The sequence below is a fragment of the Plectrocnemia conspersa genome, unplaced genomic scaffold, assembly GCF_051122295.1.
Source record: "Plectrocnemia conspersa isolate PC_06_02 unplaced genomic scaffold, ASM5112229v1 ptg000010l, whole genome shotgun sequence".
Lineage (NCBI taxonomy): Eukaryota > Metazoa > Arthropoda > Insecta > Trichoptera > Polycentropodidae > Plectrocnemia > Plectrocnemia conspersa.
Window position 1 is genome coordinate 9117588 of NW_028277174.1, and position 20589 is coordinate 9138176.

The 20589-nt window shown below is 28.1% G+C and overlaps 2 protein-coding genes across 2 annotated transcripts in view; one reads left to right on the plus strand and one right to left on the minus strand.

Annotated features, from left to right (window-relative positions):
* Window positions 1-20589, minus strand: part of LOC148230562 (uncharacterized) — a 243250-nt gene that overhangs the window by 148804 nt on the left and 73857 nt on the right. The window contains exon 3 of the mRNA XM_088194636.1: window positions 3855-4047. Coding sequence (XP_088050762.1) covers window positions 3855-4047 — 193 coding nt within the window. The remainder of the gene's footprint in view (window positions 1-3854; window positions 4048-20589) is intronic.
* On the plus strand, window positions 16250-20104 carry LOC148230565 (uncharacterized). The gene is made up of 4 exons (XM_088194641.1): window positions 16250-16543; window positions 18828-19030; window positions 19407-19573; window positions 19639-20104. The coding sequence occupies exons 1-4, from the start codon at window positions 16363-16365 to the stop codon at window positions 19832-19834; spliced, it is 747 nt and encodes a 248-aa protein (XP_088050767.1). The 5' UTR covers window positions 16250-16362; the 3' UTR covers window positions 19835-20104.

Here is a 20589-nt window from a genome sequence, read left to right on the forward strand (position 1 = left end):
CCTTCGAAAGGTGCGAGAGATAGAGCGACGCAACCCCTGCGGGAGTTCATTTTGCGTCATATTGTAGAGAGCGCCTCGTACTTTGACACAATATAATTTTCCACGAAATCCCAACAGACATTTCCCCTCAAATTCGCACATACCTCCGTGAGCTCTTGCGTGCTGCAATATTACGAAAAAAGCGTTTTCTCCTGAAGAGAAGGAGTTTTAGGAAAAGTCACAACAGACAAATTGCATCGGCGACATCTGGTGCACGCTGTGCCAGGTCCAATTTGCCAGATTTATACTTTTTTAATATGACAAATATAAAATAGGAGAAAGAAAGTGAAAGTCTCTTCCTGTAATTTGCGATGGCTTATGATATTTCACCGCACTTCCGGTTTCCGGCGGAAGATTAAAAGCGAATTGTCGAATTGGTTCCGATCGTTAAACATACCAAAAACATTTTCGGTAGTAAAGTAACTATATTTCTAACAATTGTTGTGACACTTAATATAAAATAATCTTTTATTTTCTGCGAATTAAATATAATAAGATTATGACAAAAATCATTGCCAACTTACATAGACAAGATAATACTTGCAATGTACTAGTGTCATTTATATTTTCAATGTATGTAAAATGTATAGATAAAAAACTATACATATTACTGAAATATATAAAACTATATTTACAAAAGCAATTAGATTATATATAATACTAACTGCAGATGAGAATAAATCAATACTATCTAACAGTTGAAAAGTCGATTAGCTGGGCATATTGGTGAGTTGTTTTTGCAAGTACTTGCATTCAGTACTTCAAAGAATACTTAGGAATGCTATCGCATAAAATCTTAATTATTCTAGAATCCGGATAGATAGATTATTATGGAGTATTTTTAGTTATTTTATAAAGTTATCGCACAGATTTTTTATCACAGTTTAAACTCTTTCGCACTTGCAATCATTGCCAATAAAATTTGGAATAAACCAAGGAGCGTTAACTAGTTTACGAAGCACTTTGTTTGGGAACCTTTGTATAATATTTAAATTTGACCTAAATTAAGCACCCCATACTTGAGTTTTGAGGTCCATACTGACATCATTATCGTTTTGTATATAAGTACTTTATTTTCTGATGATAATTTTAAATCACGAACTGTTAATCAATACAGCTTACGAAGTTCCAGTTGCTTACTCTTCTTCTAAATGTAAGTTTTCCAAGTCAAAACTCTGTCAAAGTGGATCCCTAAGTATTTTGCACTGGTTGATGTCGGAATTGCTTTGCCATTGAGAAAGACAGGAAGACAGGTGTCCCTGCTTAGCTTAATGTACCATAAAGAGATGTGTTTTCTTTGGCTTTGATCCTCTATTTTCAAAGCCACGCCTGTATCTTGATTAAATGTTCTTGTAGTATCTTTTCTGCTACTTTAGGTTTCACTTCTGATCCTATGATTGTTGTATCGTCTGCAAGATTTGCTATTAATATGTCCTTTGCAGCTGGTCTTTTTGATTTTAATATATTTATATTTAGCTTTGCTGCATTATTTTTAATATTTACCTTTCTGGTATTTTTTACATTATCAGTAGCTAACTTAATGGTCCACATGATGTGACATTCTCTGGCTCTTTTCCATGTTTTAGTAGTAGAATTATTTGAGCCACTTTCTGTTGGGCTGGGAAGTAGTTGAGCCTGATTATTGTATTATATAAAATGGTCATAAATCTTATGGCCTTCGTTGGTAGTTTCTTCATAATTCTTCCATTTATCAAGTCGTATCCCGGTGGTTTTTTTAGTACCCAGTTTATTAATAATATTAAATTATACCTTTTTGATAAATACAAATGGATAATATTTATATTCTAAGCAACCTTTTTTGTTACTATTAAAAGGGAATCAGTTGCATTTTTAAACAACCAAATTATTAAAGCATACTCGAAAGTACTGCGTACAAGTTACACATGTTTTTTATAACCAAATTGTATTTCTTTATATAGGTGAATGGAATTTTTTCTCTTTGAGTAAGACACATCTGTGCAATGTAACACAATATATTTTAGATGTTATTTTGTTCTGAAATATTTTTTTGATATTTTTTAAATTATTTCTAACAACGGTGTAAATCTATCTATACCAACTGAGTCAATCAATGAAAATAATGGATGCTTACAAATAAGTACTAACCACCAGACTGATAGTTTGAGAATCTATGTTATTAATTATAAATTATTATGTGTAATTTAATTTATAATCAATATATGCCATTTTGCAACTTGTGCTGGTTTTTAATATTAGCGCATTTTTCTAAACGAAAATTCGAGTCTGTTGCTGGGGTTTGAACCTGCAACCTCAGTGTAACTATTCTGAGACGTTAAAGACTGTGCCATTTTGACCTTCGAATGAAATTACTGATGCTAATTTTTTAACATTCAATAAAGTAATTTACAATCCTTAATAAAATCTCATTTTAGAAATATTTAAGATCATCTGCAAAAATTAAAAAAATTGTAATTACAAATAACTCTTATTATCATTAATAATTAGTAGAAATTTAAATAGTCAAGATTATAACCTTGATATGGCAATGTATTCTGACCATTTAGGTTTTGCCCATATTGAACATATTGACGACGATTTGAAAAGTATGATACAAACAAAATTAATCATTTTGTTGAAAAAATAAAACCTATCCATTTTTTTTTTAAATTAACGCATGACAAACTTGATTAAAAATCCTTCGCAAAATCAGTGTAGATGACATTTTTGTCACAAAATTGAAAACACAGAGCAGATTTGTTCCTATTGATCACGATACACCAAAATCGTGCAATTACATAATCAAGAATCTTTCGATATAGTTTGAAGCATGCTTATGAAGAATAATCTCATATACCTGAACTGGTGCTGATAAAATCTAGACAGGCTTATAATTCCCTTTTATTGATTTGTTTCTATTTTTATGTATGGGAGTCACTATCGTAATTTACTATATAAAATTGGAATATTATTATTTTAATAAATATTACTAGAGCTATATCTGAAGCTTTTACTCATGCTTTTTTATCACAAAACAGCAGTTAATATACCATATTTAAAAGCTATTCAGCTGTGAATTTATCGATTCACAAAAGCTAGTTTTTATTAATTAATTTGGAAGTAACTAATTTCTGAACCAAAGACCTTAAATAGTTGCTAAACTTTACAGCTGATTCATAATTATAGTAAGAACTTCGTTAATCACTAAAGACGCTCACTAATAGCAAAATAGCGATCGCGTATAGATACAAGTATATATTAAAAGTCAACTAATGTTCCATTTTACTATATAACGTTGTGTGCCAATACCACTTTTTTTACTAATATAATCCATAATTTATTTTTAAATAAATTTTTATATGGTAATTCTCTCAACATATCAAGAGAGATATCAATAGTATAATGTTATCTGTATATAATACTAAAATACAATAGTTAATAAAACGGAATTAGAACTTTTAACTATAAAGATTTTAAATATATTAAATTATCTTTATAGTATTTGAAAATTATTTTCCTTCATTACTTATATTATATTTTATCGCAGCAACAATATCATAGTTCACACGGCATTAAATTCATTCGTACAAACCAAAATGGAAACCACTCGCTGAAATTACTACTGCGATAACATTGAATATTCAGACTTATGCAACCGAATCGGGTAAACCCAAGAGCGCTTAGTAAATCTTAGCTATTTGCCGTGCCAAGAGTGATTTAGGGGAAACAAAGTTTATGCAACTTGCACCCGTAATTTATGCACGTAGTTTATTATAAAATACCATTGTGATAACCGATACTAGAACACTTGTTTTAATAAAGTTAAAAGCACTCACCAGTGGTAAAGTATCTTTGAAGTTAACGGCTGCTGAGTAGCTGGCTGGTGGTGCTCTTAAAACTGGTATTCCTGCTCGAGCGGCGGCCAGAGCTGCAGAAGCGGCGGCCGCGGACCGTCCAGTGACTACTAAAGCCACAGCTCGACGGCCCTGGAGGGCACTGCAGATGCTCACCAGTAAATCTCCGCTGAACCTGAAACGATAAAATTTATATTTATTTTACAAGATAAAAGTCACATATTTTTAAATACCTAATACTTAATAAAAAGCTATATATATAGACACATCTGACACTGTGAACAGTTGCACAATGGAACAGAGACTTACGAGCATAATCGTTACGGAAATGAGCTCGTATTTTAAAACAACTCCCCATAAGATATATTTGAAACTCGAGATGATTCGTTCCATAACCCGAATATATTTATATAAAAATAATTATTACAAAAAAATATTTTTTAATATATAAAATTATAATTTAATAATTGAATTTAATAATTATACATATTGGAATCACTGCTGTATATCACTGATATATTTTTCTTTTCGTACAACTTTAACTAGGAACATATCTAAAGACACTCCTTTTGAGAATTAGGCAAAAATTTGACATTGAATTGCATTGCAAGAATTCATGGCAAGCTAGCGAGTGTGCGAATACCGGACCCAAATTTGTCAAATTTGCTTACATATGACAACTCTTCTGTCATCTGTCAAGCACGCGTCACGCACAGTTTAGTGCGATTAAATAAACAGTGATATATGTTATAATCACAGCATTTTTCTTACAAAGTGTTAATTGAAGATGATTCAAAATGATGTAGCATTTGTAATTATATACAATATTATTAAAACTTTAAATTATGAGTGCGCCATTAAGTGTTTGGTTGGTTCGGTTATTCTAACAATATCACTAGTGACTTTTTACGATCAAATATTAAAGACAAACAGCAGTGATTTGGCAATTAAAGATATACATACCAAGGTTAATGAAACATATTACAATGGAAGTAATAATGAAAAATCTCATATTAGTTTAAACTAAAAGTTACATTTTACTTATTATAAAGTATCACTTACAGTTAATTTTCAGAAGCAATGAAAGAACCTATAACATTTACGTATGGCAAACAATTAAAATATGACAAATTATCAGTTGAAGAAGAGATGCCAATCTTCATGTTTAATCCTCTACGGAAACTTTCATTAATTTTGTTCTTCGGTTGTCGTAGTATCTCCAAATATCAATAGATAAAAATTAGGTTTTATTAGCATTTATATGGTTTGATCGACATTTTCTTGACATAACTTTCAATCCAATACGTACCAAGTATATATTACATGTTCACATTTAAAACGTATTTGCTTTATTTTCAATTCGAATTCACTAAAATCAAACGAATATGTGCATTAAATCATAATTATTATGTATTACAAATCAAAAAACTCACTTTTTATAGTTTGATCGACATTAACCTCAATCCTTATAAGTACAAAGTATATATTTGCAGTTCGAGTAACTATATTCAGTCAAATCTAACGAATAGTGCATTAAATCAGAATCAATAATAATGTTTATGTATTGTTAAAGAAAAAACTCACATTTCGGCCTCGGAGTTCGTTCTCCAAATTTGAAGATTTTAACACAAAGATTGTTTATAGTTTAATATTGTTATACTATTCTTCTAATCTATACACACATTATGTAATTAGTTAATTTGCAATCCGAATATTTAAATTCAGGCAAATCAAACAACGCACATTACAACATAATGAAAATTATTGTCGCGTAGCAAAATTGTTTATAACCGTTGTCACGTTACTATCGACTATTTTGTTTTATATTTGAATACTTGTTTTTAATTGGTTTTTATTATTATTAAAAATTAAATATATTTCCTTTGTTTATGTGTATCATTCATACGAGGTATAAAATTGAGCATTGTCATATGCAGATGATGAATTTACAAATCTTCTCATTTAACTACAGATAATTTATACTGTCACAGTATCAACTGCAATTTAATATACTATATATTATAAAAAAAATCACATTTACCTTTCTTATTTTTCAATCAGACTTGATGACTTACAGCACAACGTTCGTTGATTATAAAAGTGCGAGAAACGATAAACTCTTTCTTCATCCCGTCGGAAAAAGGACATGTACCTCAACGTTACTATGATGGAAAATAAAGCCAAATGCCATACGGCTCAGAGATAAGGCTTTGGTTAGTAGGTATGTATCGAATAGCCATAGGCTCAAACCACTTCCAGGCTTTCGTCCAATTTGGGTAATCAGTCGGGTTTTGTATCTTCCACCTGCGTCTATATAATAAACTTCAACATTAAAGGGACCAACTTTGGTTGGTTGCCAAAGACCAAATATTAATAGAATTCATATTAAATTCGTAATTAGTTAGCGGCGACGGGCTTCGCAATTCACCAAATAATTAACAACGAACCTGCGAATTAATTCTAATTGACTTTCAATCGCCACTGTTTTACATTGTAATTATATTGTAAATATCATTATTTAGTCATTATAAAAATTATTGTCTATTTAATATTCATCATCTTAATGTAAAAAAACATCTTAGAAATATTCTCAAGTAACAGTCTTGTTTTTATAACGGTTTATGATATACATTATGCAAACCGTTGCGTTGCTATGACAAGATAACGGATAATTACGAAGATAACATTTAATATGCAAAATTACAAGGATTAATATTAACTTTAAAGTGTTATAACATATGCATGTACACGTTTTATATAGCATATTTTGCGTTTATTCTTATTTTTTATGCTATCGTAAACATTATAAAAAAATATATATATGAATACTGTCGATGAAGTTATTGTACGCTGACGATACAACTATTTTAACAAGTGCTTAATAAAACAGAATCAATTATATTTACAAAACGTAGACAAACTTTGTCCAGTAACGTATAATGAAAATTTAGCGTCAAAACCTGGGCTCCAAGCTCTAGTTTAATACATATTTTGGAACTTCGCCTTAAATGGACCAATATCCGGACCAATATATAATAAAAAAAGCTCATCCGATAAAAAAACCGATAAGGATCCTTTAATTTAATAAAATATTTGGGAAAATAATCCTTTTGCGTTTAAAAAATCTTTAGGAATTAAATTTATGGTTTCATCAAAAATCACTAAATAACATATCAACTTGATAATTTAATGACAAACGTACGAGCTAATTTAAATATGAAAAACTATAATAAAGATTAATTCATAAACTATACAAATATAAAACCCCTGACTTTCTGCTACGATCATACGATCATAGTGTCTCATTAAGTAAAGAACACTCGATACCGCGTAAAGTTCTAGCTTGAGCGCCTCAGGGAAGATTGCTCAGCCCGTTTCTTTTTATTTTGTATACAAAAAATATCCCAAAAATTAAAAAAATGTTAACATATGTACGCTTAGAACTTCCTAAACCAATCGTGAATATATTACAAAAATCTTAAATGAATATTTTGAGAGGTAAAAAAATTAAATATTTGACTCAAAGCTTAAATTTAAAATCATAAAACTTCGATCTAAAGAGCTTGCCACCATTGCGACCCTTAATCTACATTAAATAAAAATATTTATAAGCTCTTAGAACGATATTTAATAGAAAGAGCGCGTTACCGTGCGTCGAATAGTCAGAGAAGAATATCCAGCTGATTGCGTAGTACCCAAAGTTAAATATGGTGGCGGAAGTGTTATGGTCTAAGGTTGCAGGGGTAGGAAACCAATGCAATGATAGTATGAACAGTGATATTTATATTTAAATGTTGGAATTTACTTTAATGGATTCTTACTGGAAAAAATCGCTAAGCATAGACCACATTACCATCCGATTTCAGAAAGAAAATGCTCCATATCATACTTCGCTAAAAATCAGAGGTTGATTTGCGTCAGTGGGTTTGACGCTTTTAGAATGGCCTATACCTTCACCGAATCATTTATGGAAAAAAATAATAGGAAAGGTTGCCCAACACAATACAAATCCAAAATTGAGCTGCGAGAAAAATTGTAGATGTCTTCATCCATCTGTCATTAGTTGACATTATGCCAAAAAGTGTTGCAGCTATAATTAAAGCTAAAGGTAAGCTTACTAAATATTAAAAATAGGCTTAAACTCAACACTTGAAACAACATTGATTTGTTTTTATTTATATTTTGACTATTTTTTAGGATATAATACATTTATTTGGGTGCCTCATTATTATGACCAAACCCATATATTTAAGGATTAAATCGTAATATGCTCATTTAATAAATTAAAAGCGTTTTAAAAATACTTTTAAGCCGTTTATAATTTAAATTATTCTGTAAATGTCGTGTGCCCAAAGTATTGGTTTATTAATGTAATTTAGCAATAATAATAATTATTTTAATTTAGGAGAGAATATACAGAAAAGTTATTTACTAGTGATTGTATAAAAGGTATTTGAGCTTTGTTCACATACAAAAAGCTTTATTTAACAAACCATTTGTGTCAATATATATTACTGCAATATAGAAGAGTATTATTGGCAATAACGAAGAAAGACGCAACAGTCAATTTATTGCATAAGGTGAAAAAAATACTTTAGAGGCAACTCCAACGAGTTCAAATTAAGACGACAACAAATCGAAAATATACATTTCAGTATCTCTATTGATGTATAGTTTCACAGTTTCTGATTTACAGTATAGTGTTATGAAAATAAAGACGAAAATATCGGCTGGTCCTGATTTCATTCAAGCTCCTGTTGTTTGTTTTCAATCTATTGTTGAAAACAAAAAGTTTTCCCGATGTTTAGAAAATTATGAAAGTGACTCCCTTATATAAATAGAAAAACAGCAATGATAGAGAATTATAGACCTGTGTCTATTATATAATCACTAGATAAAGTATTCTAAAGCATTCTCATAAGTATGCTTCAGATGCATCTCTGCTTCAAATAGATACCTGGACATAAGGGAATATGAAAATTATATATTTTTATTTCTCACAAAATTCCTACAATGTATGCTAGGATATGATTCCCTTGAGTCTCGTTGATGAGTCTCATCAAATCAATTCTTTAAGCTTCTGGTAGAAAATAAACACAATCCTTAGTTTCTGGAAGAACTTTGTTTTTGATTGTGAAGTACATAAAAAATACCCTAGAATATTTAAAATAAACGAAAAATGACCCTAGAAGATAATAAAATTATATATATTTATGTAATGGGAGTATTTATTATACGATATACATATGTATACGATAAAATGTAATCAATACTCCTATCGTATACATACGCAAAAATTTAATACACTTGTGAATGCTCTTAGAATAAAACGTAGATAATTTATTTTATCAGGCGGTGATTGCCTGAGGAGTTATAATTCTTTAATAATAATAAAATAAACAGTCAAGTAAAATGGTTCGAATAATTCAATTAGTTACGCAATTATATTTGATACAAAATACATGGAGTATATGTTTAGTATACCAGGTACTTATGCTCTTTTCAAAAGATTGTTTTTCATGACGAGTTAATTAATGTCCTGTAAGCAAATATCAAATAGTTATTGCTTCATATAAAATATTGATTTTCCGGTTTGGGAAAACATATATGTTGAGTAAGAATAAAGGTTGTCTGAAGAAGATAAACCAATAAGATTCATCAAGTATACCTTTTTCCAATACTCATGCATATATTTTATAAGACAATTTTTTTCATTATCTTTAAAAATGTAAATCTTTTTAGCTGCCCACCCAGAGGGCAAAATATAGATGGACCGCCGAGACCATCTTGAGAAAAGTTTTTACAAACGACGAGTCTTATTTAGAGCCGCGATTGTGACTTATTCGACTTTGCTTTTAAATCTCTCCCCTTCTCTACAAACGCTGCAAAACTTCCCCGAGTCTCGTCTGGAAATAATCCTACATAAACATGATTCTCGTGTTTATGCCAGCAACCCTGGCAACACACGACTTGTATCCTATCCATAGTACTACATGCTTTAAAGTGAGTTTCAAGGGAATTTTCAGCAAACGCGTCCAACATCGTAAACTACACGTGTATTCTTTAATCAGCAGACGTAATCTTCTTGATGAAGTTGTCTGTGTCTTATTTAGATATACATCTTTTTAATTAAAACATTGTAATAATTTTAATTATTTGTGTGTCAAAAGGTTTGCTCTTTAATTAAAATTAAATTTTTTAGTTCCCATGTATAAATATTTTAATTCAATCGTTACATTTGAAAGCTCACAAACATTTTTTAACTAAGTACTTGTTTGAAGCTTTCGCGGAAAGCTCTCAGTGATACAAATATATACCAATATCAAAGAGCTTTATCATTGAAAAAATACATTTATATTTAAAAGATCATTTTCAGTGCTTACGGAAATCGGTTTGTTTATTTTTGTCATTTAGTACCGAAATGAATAAATCTAAAATTTAATTGAGCGAAGTATACATTTTTTTTGTCAATCATAATAAATTATCGATATTATAAGAACTTGTGATTTTAATCTATATATTTTTTTTTCTTTAAAACAGTTAACGAATCCATTGCTAATTACATAATGCTATATAATAATGTTAAGAGACTTTGACTAGTGATATGGTAATATTCCATAGTATTGCGTTTTAAATAACTCTGAATAAAATATTTGCTTTACCAATAAGCTTATGGTTCATAAATTATTTCTAAGTATTAAAATTGAAATTCCAGTCGTAAAAATGTATGCAATAAATAGATAATAAAATAAAAATACGTGCTAGGTCGTTATTGCCACATCGTAAAATCTTTAAGTTATGTTGAGGACTAAGTATAAGTTTATCTGGGTTTAAATCAAATGTGTATCTTAGTATAATTAGTGATTTTTATATAATTATAACTCTATTTAATTTTCCTTAACGGATATGTATCATAATGAAATATAATATATTTTATTAAAATAAAATTGAACTCAATTGTGTATAAAATAAAATAAATTAATTAATTAATTAATAAAATGTACGTCACTGATTCACAGACTCACAGTCTTGTAACTCAATATATAGTTAGTAATTATTTCTTGTATTTAACTGTTGTTTCAATGAAATATTTTTAATGAATATAAACTGTATGACTGGTTAACTTAGTCAAAATGAGGTAAAAGCAACTGCTTTTCTCTGGATTTTGATGGTGTCATCTGTGTCAATTTTCCTAGGCTTTTAACAAGCTCAGAGTCAAACTTTCGTTTATATTTATGTCGGAAGTGAAGTAGTGAGAAGAAGTTCAAGTTATAATTAAGATTTGGCAGTAAAATTCTCAAGTAGATGTGATTTTATTTGGCAGTATTTTGGCTTATAAGAAATGGGATAAAGTCGTTTTTATCTCATAATATAATAAGACCATCTTGGATTGCATAAATCTGGCAACAATGGAATTTAAAGGTACGTGTTTTAATATGCTTACAACACGGTCAGCTATTTTTTAAAATGACGTATTTTTTCTTTCTTTGTGCCGTTCGCAAATAATACACGTTAAAAATATAAAACTGGTTCATAGTCCTTAATATTATTTAAGGATACGTCGCTAAAACGCCGTTTTTACACTTGAATCGTAAAAAAATATATATATTTTTATAATATTTAATTGCAACTCGATGATCCTTACAATATTTATATTTTTTTAATAAAATATGGTTACTGTAGATACTGCAATAAATAATAATATAATCGACACTATTTTGAATATTCTTTAAAGATAAAGTTCTATCTACGACGACAGTGATTAAGGTATTTCAGTTTCAATTAGTATTATATTCTTGATAATAGGAACAGGCCACTCTAGATTAGTAACAGCGAGCACCAACTTTTTCTTTAAATATTTTTTGTAATTATTAAGTTAATTTTAATTATACATTGTCATTTAGGCTGTATAAGGTATATATGACTGTAATAGCACGTGGCTAGAGACATATAAATCAAATATCACTATTTCATATACATGCGTAACCTTAACCATCGCTGGAAATGCGACTTCCCGGTGGTTCGAAGGACCAGCGAAATACTTAGATTACTGGTATGTACTACTATATGTAATCTGTAAACAAAATAAATAATTGTCTTTATTTAACTAAAATAATTTATAGTTCTTTTAATCATTATATTAAATTCCCAGTCAATATTTACGTAGATAAAATATTATTATACAGTCTATTATTTTTAAATATATAATTTTATCTAAATAAGTGGAAAGATACTAGATTGCATAGGTACTTAAAAGTTAACATACAGATAAAAATATTGAATCTTTTTTATTGCTTTATGACTTGCACATGTACTAAGTGTAATATAATGTAATTTAGATAAGAAAAATTGAAAAGAAGCAAACTTAGGTGAATTACACTTTACAGTATTCAAACAAAACTACCAAGAAGAAAAATAATCAAGCTACCTATAAACAGCATATTTGTTTTAAGCAATTACTCTCTTATGCTCTGTTTTATTTTTATTTTATTGAATTCTTTCTCGGGCAAAATTGATTCTTAAATACAAATAATAACAAGCAGACTTAAAATTTGGTTCACTATAGCTTGCTCATAGCTTTGTTATTTCATATTCGAATAAATAATTTACATTGTATTATCAGCTAAAAAGACATATGCTTTTCATGTGAACACGAAAAACACACTGAAGAATATAAATCTTATAAGGCTTCGTATCAGCCGATCAGAATTTGACAGTATTTATCTTTATCTATCTCAATGCAAACAAATAACAGTTATCAAATGTCAGGTAACTTTCCGTAACAAATTTTAGATTAAACTGTCCGATATCTAAACTGAATGTTTAATCAGTATTTATAATGCACAATACGAATAACGTAAGTTTCTGTTTTCTGTAAAGTGCAATAAAAAAAATATTATCTCATTTAAAGGAGTCCTAAACTGGTGATTATTTTTTTATGAGAAGTGTACATCAAATTTTATATGGAGAAAATTCTACACGATTTAATTTTGACTAAAACGCAATTATCAATGCATACATTAATATAACTTGTAATACAAATAATGCTTTTCGGAAATACGTTCATACATATAATATGTATAAATGTGCGAGGGTATGTACATAAAACTTCTATATGATTACAACTCCATTCTTCTCAAGATCTGGGTATATAAAGCGAGGGAAATGCATAAAATGAAACGTACATAGAGAGTAATAATATATGGGTGCTCTTTATTTGCTTTCACTGTGGTTAGAACTGTGGCACGAGTAATTGCATTGAATTTTATAGCTTGAAATTAAATAAATTGTCATGATTGTGTAAAACTAAAATTCCATAATCTTTTATTAATAACATAGTAAGGTTTTAAATAATTGTGTCAAAAAATATATGTGAATTAAATAATTGTACGCTTTACATAAGTTGTTGTTCTGACTTTCTTTATTGATGTTTGACATCTTTTTTTCAATGGCATCAATAACTATGTTCTGAAATATATATCGTAGTTTGAAACAACCCTGTGTCTGTTAACAAAAAAAATATATTTCTTTTTAAGCTATTATGCAGCTACATGCAGCTGTAACTATTTAATTCGATTCCAAAAGCGAATAATGCACGATACTCTTCATTTTCTAAATAACTTAAAGCAAATAATGTTCAAAGCACTTAAACTGTTAATGTTGGTTTATATTCGTGTTGTATTATTTTCTTTGTATACTACGTACTTTGTATTTTCAGTTACTAATCTATAGATTAAGTGCTTGTACTCTTGACTTTTATTGAAAACATTCGCCATAGATAATTGATTATTGTATATTAAAAACATCCCGATGTGATCCAGTTGTTTTAATATCTACTTATATATTGTAAATTTTGCGTTGTAGCATGATTTACAATATATAACGTTAGCCCAATGCATTACAGCGGGGTAAACACAATCAACAAGTACTAAGTAAGTTAAGACACCCGACTGAAATCAGTGCCAATTATTTTATTATTTATAATTTAATATTAAATCTTAAAATCGATAAATGATTATATTTATAATATTTATTACAATATTCGTCCGTGAATTCAAAAAATCTGTTGTGATTGAAGGGAATTATAATTTTATAATAATCACTAATTCTGATCTCTAAGAAATCTCTAAGAAAAATATGGTGCATATGGGATTAGAACACAGGCGATGTATACTATCTATCGTACAGGTTCAATTTTTTTGTTTTAAACTGTTTATATGGTGTTTAAAAAAATGTATAATACAGAAATTTGGCGCGGGTGGTAAGATAATGTCCCTCTCAATTGCTCGCGAGTTAAGTGACGAGAGTGAGTGAGAGATAAGAGCATGCGGTCAGCGCGCCGTAGACAAAAAATAGTATATACTAATACGATTTACTATAGCACCACCATTAGGCTCTTTACCATTCATTGGATATATCAAAATTTAACGAATAATGTATGGAAATCATTCTATATAAAATAAATAATATTCATAATAATAAAAAAAATGCTAGCGCAGTAAAAATACGTTAATAACATTTTATAAAAATATTGTTTCTTTTGCGTTTAAGCAATATAAATATATCACGTCGTACATATATAATATAAATTTTTATATTTTACATTATAAAACATATATTTTGCAATACATTTTACAAGCACTTAAACACTGCCAATTTGATATTTATAACTCTGACATATGATGAATATTTATCGTGAATTGGTTGCGCAAGAAAGATCAATGGTTAAATGCGTATTATTAGAAACCAATTATAACTTACTAAATAAAAAAAAACTCGGTGGTTTTAAACTTTGCATAATATATTCAATCTTTAAGCTTTACATAGACAATCAATATTAAATATGTACACAATGAAAAAATAATCTCGTCAGGAGTTTTTAGTAGAAAATAACTGAATGAGTATTGTAAGCAAAATATAAATAATAAGCAAATATTAGTGTAATATTCAGTTATTTATTAATTATGGTTTCTTGATAACAAGGACTCTCTATCTGTTTGCGTGAATGATGTAAATCACGTTGCGCTAATTAACAATGGAGGTTTCAATCAATCTAGTAATTCAGTATATAAATCTCTATTAAGCTAATTACAATCAGTGCAATAATCGTTTTTAATTAGCAATATCTAGTTACGTTCACTATATTTTAAATATAATATATGTAACGTATTATATTTAACTTTTAAACTATATACAATCGTTAAATACTCTTTCTTAGGCTAGACCACAAATCAATACTATTCGACAGATTTAGTTGTATCTATTATTGTGGCACACTAAAACAAAGTTTTTCTAGAATTTCCAGATAGTGAATATTTATTACCAGCAACATGAAGAAGTGACTTCTTAAGCATACTTGTCGACGCGACATGAGAAAATCACATTCCAGCATACCCCCTAGGAATTTTGTGCGAAATAAAAATGGATACTATTTATATTCCCTCATCGACATGTATTAAAGAAACCATTTTTAAACCTTCTCTATTTTAAGATAGTTTGTTGTATTCTTTAGTAATCGCACCATAAAAGCATGCTCAAAAAGTGATTATACTGATGGAATCTATACTCCTTTTGAAATAGCACAACCAAACCGGTTACCACTTCTGTAATATGAAGCATTTTATAATCAAATTTATAGATTGTTCTTATTCTCAAATGTCATAAAATGACATAACGAATAACTATGCACACAGATTTTAAATATCAAATTAAAGTAATTTACAATCATTAATGGAATCTATTTAAATAAATTTGTAATTACGAATATATTTATTAATAGTAATAATAAGCAGAAAAAACCATTTTTGAGGAATTTCTCATGTGGCAATATATTCAGACGACTTGTGTTGCCTATATTTAACATATTGACTACAGTTTAAATTTAAAAGGTTAAACCAAAGATTTTAAATATAGATGACATATATTTATTTGACTATATCGAGATATTTCCTCATAAAATTAAAAATACAATCCTACCTCCTTTAGTTTACTTTATACTTTGTATATAAATCATTGATAAGGTGTGATAAATAGGTGCTATTTTTAAACTATTAAAACTCTTTGCTTAACTCAACTTTAACGAGTCAAATTAATTTAACCGAAAGAGACAAGCAAGGCGAGATTAAGAAAAATTAAACGCTTTTACTCAACGTTTATCTCACAATTTGATTACATCTAACATGAAACTCTTCCACTCGTCGAAAAAGCGTAAACGCCACCAACTTTAACCGTAATGGCTTTATTTAAGCCGTTAACAATTTATTATCTTATACGCTGGATAACGTTGTCGCAAATGCCACAAAATAATGTTATTTTAGCATCGCGCTTTGAGAAGCACTGGCCTTGAGATGATGTTTAAATTAAAAAACGAAGCAGCTGATCGCTTGCGACGTATGTATTGAGTAACGGTTGAATAGTCGTAAACGTTCGCTCAGAGCGAATTCAACGTTCAAGTGCTCGTTTAGTTTAAGATTGAGAAGTGATTGTTATCATGGGTTCCAGACCTGAGAATTTGAGTTTCCCTCACGTGTGGTCCAGATTTGAAAGGACCACTAAAGATGGGACCGTTTGGAAGCTGAAAATCCAGGATTGTCCCATTGAACTGTATCCAGAATTGATGGAGTTCATGGTTGAGTACTTTATGAAGGATGAAACTTTAAATAATAATATTGGTAAATAGATTTTATATAATATATTTATGTTGTTTTAAACAGGCATAATATACAAATTCAACACACCATTATTATCATATTTTAAATTGCCTTGATAATCTTATCAGGCATATTAAAAAACTGTAAAAATAATATTATTATTTTATTTATACATGTTTTATCATATTATTAAAGCTATTTAATGTCAGTTACAACTATTAGATTCCAAGATCGGTTTTTTAGTTATATAGATATTCAATTAAATATTGTGGGCGTACTATAAAATTGCAACATATCAGGCATTAAATTGACTCGATAATCTTATCGTAAATACATAAAAAAAACAGTACAACATATTGTGCTGCGTATATTATTTTTTATGTATTTTTTTATATGTATTCGTTCGAAATTGTTGGATGTGTCATTACATTATTAAAACCTCGTATTGCCACAAGTTAAAACTATACGATAATTCCTGCATTTCGTAGTATTATTAGTTATATAATAGAATATATTCTATAAAATTTATACAAATCATAACTATAAAATGTTTTAATTTAGTTTAAAAATTTTTTTTAGTACTTTTAAATTACCGTGAAATATAAATTGGAGTTGGCTACTCAAGCGATTGGTAACCAAAAAAAAATAAACAATGGTATTATGCACAAAATATAATGTATTATATACCTAACGCGCGTCTTTTTCGGCGATAACGATTTTATTGGTGGTCCGTGCATTGTTTTCAATTAAAACCACAATTGTTTGGTCAAGGGATCTCTCTTTCATTGTATGAAAAACAAAAAAAAATGTAAAATTGGCCGAAACATATTTTTTGTCATTCAAATGGTCATTAGAATGACCACAAAATTATAAAAAAAATATGCACTTGGGTGCAAACCTTACAATAGTATTTTAATGTATTTTATTAATTTACTTCAAAAATTCAAGCCACTTTTTAAATAATTATTACTGTCAATAAAATACTAATTGATTTAATAGTATTTTAAAATTTATTTTATGTATTTTTAATTTATAAATGTGAATAATAATAAATTTAATAAATAAAATTCGGAACACTATATTGCATTGTATATATTTAAAGTGTCGATATCAGGCCTATTTTTAATTTTAAACTCTCCGAGTTGATATAATAACCAATATTCTGACTTTCTAAAATAAATTGTGTCTAGAAAATAATATATAATTCTGAGCATTAATATTAAATTTATAATTTACTAAATTAACTAGTGAGTATCAAAGTTTGCTTTTAATTAAATATATTAACTAGTTATTGGCAAGTAAAATTATAGGTGTGTATTTACAAGAGCACTGTGATATAAAATTTCAAATAAAAAATTAATTAAGTTCAATAAAATAAATCGCCTGCTACTTAAAAATAACATATTAACAATAAAATGTATACTGCAATCAAATATCTTTCAAAGTACAACTCAAGAACTATTACCACTTTTATTAAAAATATATTACACTACATTTAAGTAAAATTTAGGTATTACCTAAGTCTATAGCAGCCATTTAAAAAAATACTATAATAAATTTATACTTTGAATTCTCAAATGGTCACAAAATATCTCAAAAAAATTAAAATAAAACAATAATATATTCATGAATATATATTAAATTTTTTAAAAATAGCTTACATTGATTTTTATTATTGTATATATTGTAAAAATATTGTTTTAACATGATTGTTATTATCTTAATGTCCCAAAGTGAAGTAACTTAAGAATAAAAATATATGAATTTGTAATGTATTTTTTTTCCATTGCATGTCAATGCTAAAAATCGAACCAAATACCTACTCATGTCATTGTATGACACAAAAATATGTTGATTACTATTTAAATAACTGCTTATCAATGTTTTGTCTTTCTAATTCATTAATGTTAATTACCAAAATACTATATATTATAATTAATATAAAATTCATTACAAAAAATCATAAAAGGCTGCTTTTACATTGTCCATTGTCCATTGCTATTATATACTTAGAACTGAAACTAAGCTTATTTTTCACGCAAAATTAATTGCTTTTGCAGTCTATTGTCCGCCAGCTTAAAAACATACATAAAGAGAGGCAAATGACATAAAAAACAAACAATATTAATTGAGCCGCCGGGTGTGGAGAAATTATCTGTGTGTATCTTATATCAAAGGAATATTTATTTAGGGCCTCCCTTTTTCAGTTTCAATTAAAACTTTCCTTTTATATATAAACTCTATTATTATTTAAAGGCTTCCCGAAACAATGAATGTTCAATATTTGTTTTATTATTAAATAAAGGTATCGAACGTGAAGAATTAGCGATTGAAGAATTTCATCGATTGCAGAACGAATTTCTGCTTAGAGACAATATGGTTATTGTGTGTTTGATGGATGAGGAAAAGCACTACGACATGATCAATGAAAAACCTGAAATATTAGGTTTTCACGTGATGATAAGGGAGAAAAAAAACGAAGAATCTATTCATCCTAATTGTAGACACGTATGTATTTAAACTCTTTTTTTATGATACTAAATAATTAAAAATTACATCAAAAAAATATTTTCATTTTAACATAATTAGTTATTATTACTTATATGTTAATCTGGTCACTTAATTTGATTATTTTAATAATTACATTAACTGACTTGAACTAACGTTAAATTGCTTTAGACGGTAAGAGAGAAATAAAAGTGTAGATATTAAAACGATTATATTCTGATATAAACTGCGAAATATAACACACATTTTAAATAGTTTAATCGACATAAAATATTAGATATACATCTTTTATGATTTTATTTATATTGTTTTATTTTTTCCTTAATTTAATAATGTTTTCTACGTAAAATTTATATATACTCTTTATATATTTCAGCCTAAATCAAGAGCTATCAACTCACTATTCAAAATTTTCAAAAGTATAGGTGATAGAAATGATATATATGACAGATTTAATGTCACCGAATATCTGGGAGATGCTGGATTATCGGTACATCCAAAATTGCGAGGTTTAGGAATAGCTACGGAATTACTAACTGTTAGGTTTGTATCTAAATATATAATAAAATCTATTTTTAAATAAAAAATAACATAAATATATTTTTCAGAGGGCAATTTTGCGTTAGCTATGGATATAAAGTTGCAGTAGCATCCTTTACATCTGAAGCTTCACAGAGATCTGCTGAAAAAGCTAAACATAAAACCTATCAAGAAATATCTTATAACGATATAAAAAACGAAACTCAAATCAATTTTAACACTAGTACAAAAAGCATAAAGTTAATGGCTTTTTTAGTCGATTAAAAAGCTTAATACAGACTTTAAATAAATAATTATAATATATTTGTATAAATGTATACGTATAAAAATAAATAACTGTGTAATATGATTATTTTTAACTAGCAGCTTTGACAGTAATTGATTGTCAGCGTAAATTTCGTAAACTGTCACAATGATGTCAATTAAATTGTGGAACGATATTAATGAATTATACTGGCAATGTAATATTTGACGTGTTCCGCGTTTAAATACAACGTTAATAATTTAATAAATAATTGCAATTAAAACAGTAAATTGCTTCACATTAATTTGTACCCATAGTTATATTCTCAGTAAAATTTAACACTTTACCCAAATAAAAGCTTTTATAACGAATAAGATCTAATATATTATAACATAGATAAGCTTAAGATATTTTAATACTAGATCTCATGACATCCAATTGTAAAATATGGTCCAAAATAATTAGGATAATATAAAATTTGAATTTAAGAAATTTAAAACGTTCAAAATATACTAAGGGTTAATTAAATTAGGTTGTAAATTAAAAGAGTTGTAAAGAAATACGTTACAAAGAAATTCTCCGGCATACATTTATTTTTTTTTCAACATTTGACACATGTTTCACAAGACGACAAGAACCATACAAATTTAAAGCCTGTTCTAACTTAAAAGTCCACTAGCCTCTACCAGATGTTTTGAGATCTAAAACCGATATAAAGACTAAAAAACATTAAAAAAAAAAATAGTTAATATATTCTGAGCCAAATACAAAATCA

Coding starts and splice junctions, on each gene's coding strand:
- LOC148230565 (XM_088194641.1), top strand. CDS start 16,363: ATGGGTTCCAGACCTGAGAATTTGAGTTTCCCTCACGTGTGGTCCAGA. Junction 19,031..19,406: donor TTCATCCTAATTGTAGACAC/GTATGTATTTAA, acceptor TATATATTTCAG/CCTAAATCAAGAGCTATCAA. Junction 19,574..19,638: donor ACGGAATTACTAACTGTTAG/GTTTGTATCTAA, acceptor TATATTTTTCAG/AGGGCAATTTTGCGTTAGCT.